This window comes from Oncorhynchus nerka, unplaced genomic scaffold (assembly GCF_034236695.1).
Source record: "Oncorhynchus nerka isolate Pitt River unplaced genomic scaffold, Oner_Uvic_2.0 unplaced_scaffold_4127, whole genome shotgun sequence".
Classification (NCBI taxonomy): domain Eukaryota; kingdom Metazoa; phylum Chordata; class Actinopteri; order Salmoniformes; family Salmonidae; genus Oncorhynchus; species Oncorhynchus nerka.
In genome coordinates this window covers 1-2,879 of record NW_027037168.1, presented here as the reverse complement: position 1 = coordinate 2,879, position 2,879 = coordinate 1, and the positions used below count along the sequence as shown (strand labels likewise).

The window sequence follows — 2,879 nt, the reverse complement described above, 5'->3', positions numbered from 1 at the left end:
TGATGTCCCAGTATGAATCATTCTGTGATGTTTAGACTGTTCCAATAGTAGCACTGCTTACATCCCTTTCCCTAGATGTACATTAGTAATGAATGTGATGAACAGTCATTCCAATATGATGTATGGTATTTGGTTGAATAATGTAATGTGACTGAAATTGGATTGAATGTAACTGTAATAACTCGTAAATGTTGTTATACATTATCAATATTCATTCCTCTCCATCTTTGATCAATACCATAAACCTCCCACAATATATCTGTCATAGAGGTCAACATTTCATAATCCAAAATGAACATGGAATCATCTTGAATTCAGTTTGATGTCCCAGTATGAATCATTCTGTGATGTTTAGACTGTTCCAATAGCAGCACTGCTTACATCCCTTTCCCTAGATGTACATTAGTAATGAATGTGATGAACAGTCATTCCAATATGATGTATGGTATTTCATTAAATTATGTAATGAGACAGAAATTCAATGAACAATAATAACTAATGCTTGGATAATGGACGATCAGGACAACGTGAGTAATTACTTATTGGTCTGTTTTGTTTATTGACAACCAATAACACAAGACAAAGAACAGACCAGAGTGTTAATCTGATACTATAAAAACTACAGGCCTTGTAAACAGCAGTGTGTCTTCTTCAAGGATACAAATTAAATAAGTTTCTTTACATTTATCAAAACTCTCCCCAAATGTTCTCAAGGTAGGTTGTATTATGATGTCATATGTTCTTCACATTCTACTGAATGTATATTCCAGAGAACCCTGCCTCCTGACACAATATCCTGTATCTGACATAGAGCCCAATGCTGGTTATCACAAACAATGAAAATAATCATTTGATCAGAGAAAGACCAATAACAAAACAACATTATTTATGAAGTTAACCAGATCTCATTGGTGCCCACAGTCCCTACATGAGGGAGGCTTGAGTGACAGGAGAAATCTGATTGGTCCTGTTTGTTCTGTAAATAGTGATGTCATCTACCACACAGAACTCACCTCTCTGTTTTACACCATAGACTCAGGACCACAGTATTTACAACGTGAGACCCAGGAGGACAAGCTGAAGAGGGAGGCATCAGCTGGTGAGCTTGGTAAGTATGAGAGAGTCTGGAGGAGAGAGGATTGAATCAGGGAACATGAGTGATGTCATTCAGTTTTTCAGACTAATTAATTTGTAACGTATCAAATAGTCAATAGACCAGTTGATGATTGGTTCAGCTCAGATAACTGTTGACTGGAGGAAATAATTACTAATAATTGTACCACCTCCATCAAATGATAATGTCTTTATAGACATACTATTGAATTAATTAATACATTACTTATTCAAACAACCAATTAAATATGTTAATTGTTCTCAGAGTTGAAGATGGAAAAAGAATTAAAAGAGAAATTAAGACAGGAGATGATGAAACAACTAGAGGAGAAAGACACACAACTGGATGATATGACCCAGGAAGTGAGAGAGAAAGACACACAACTGGATGATATGACCCAGGAAGTGAGAGAGAAAGAGAGACTCCTGGAGGAGAAGAACCAGATAATCGAACAGAGGGAGAAACTATTAGAAGAGAAAGACAAGCAACTAAAGGATAGAGACATTCAACTAGAGGCTCTGAGAAAGAACCTGCAGGACAAGAACAGCCAAGTAGAGAACTTCAGAGTCCTACTGCAGGAAAAATACCTTCAACTAGAGGACAGGAACCACAGACTGGGAGAGAAGGACAGACTACTGGGAGAGAGAGACAAACTACTGGAAGAGAGAGACAAAGTATTGGAGGGAAAAGAAAATGAACTGAAAGAGAGGAGACGGGAACTAAAAGAGAGGAGACAGGAAGTAAAAGAGAGGAGACAGGAAGTAGAAGAGAAAGACAACCTACTAGAGGAGAGAGAGACGCAGTTAAAGGAAAGAGACAAACAGGTGGAGGATGTCAACAATGAAAATGCTGAAATGGGTGAGATTATTCACACCATTAATACATTTAGTCTTCTGTACTTTCCTCAATTCTCAGGTTTTTGTCGACTCTCCACTGAGTTGTGAATATTGTTGTCCATCACTTCATACTTTCCCTCTGCATCATATTTCTGTCTAAAGTCTTTAACACAGAATTCAGATCCTAGTCCTCCTTTGTTATTTCAGCTCAACAGATATGTGATGTGAAGACTGAGGTAGAGAGACTGAGTAGAGAGATCTCAGCCCAGATGACTGGTGAGTGAGATATGTGATACTTAACATTTCAGTAGAAACCCAGAACTCCCCTTCAGTAGGTCTATGTGCCTTCATGTGTCACTGAGGTAAATGTTCTCATTCTAAATGGTTGTTCTATTATTTTAGAACATGGAGAGACGTCAGAAACAGGTTCCATCCTCCCAGTCAGGAGGAGACACAGCATGGAGGTTCCTCTAAACAGTGAGTTATCAATATTGTCCTGTTGTCTCCTACTGTTTCTAGTCTATAGTGGACCATCCTTCACTTAGTGAGTTATCAATATTGTCCTGTTGTCTCCTACTGTTTCTAGTCTATAGTGGTCCATCCTTCACTTAGTGAGTTATCAATATTGTCCTGTTGTCTCCTACTGTTTCTAGTCTATAGTGACCATCCTTCACTTAGTAAGTTATCAATATTGTCCTGTTGTCTCCTACTGTTTCTAGTCTATAGTGACCATCCTTCACTTAGTGAGTTATCAATATTGTCCTGTTGTCTTCTACTGTTTCTAGTCTATAGTGGACCATCCTTCACTTAGTGAGTTATAGATATTGTCCTGTTGTCTCCTACTGTTTCTATTCTATAGTGGACCATCCTTCACTTAGTGAGTTATCAATATTGTCCTGTTGTCTCCTACTGTTTCTATTCTATAGTGA

At 37.9% G+C, this 2,879-nt stretch overlaps 1 protein-coding gene across 1 annotated transcript; it reads left to right on the top strand.

The window, feature by feature from the left end:
• Positions 1-737: 737 nt before the first annotated feature.
• LOC115116489 (golgin subfamily A member 6-like protein 25) lies at positions 738-2,427 on the top strand (the record flags this gene model as incomplete). Its single annotated transcript, XM_065014262.1, has 4 exons — positions 738-1,108; positions 1,379-1,972; positions 2,158-2,226; positions 2,353-2,427. Coding segments are annotated over exons 1-4 (958 nt in total), but the record flags the coding sequence as incomplete, so codon positions are not given.
• Positions 2,428-2,879: the final 452 nt, after the last annotated feature.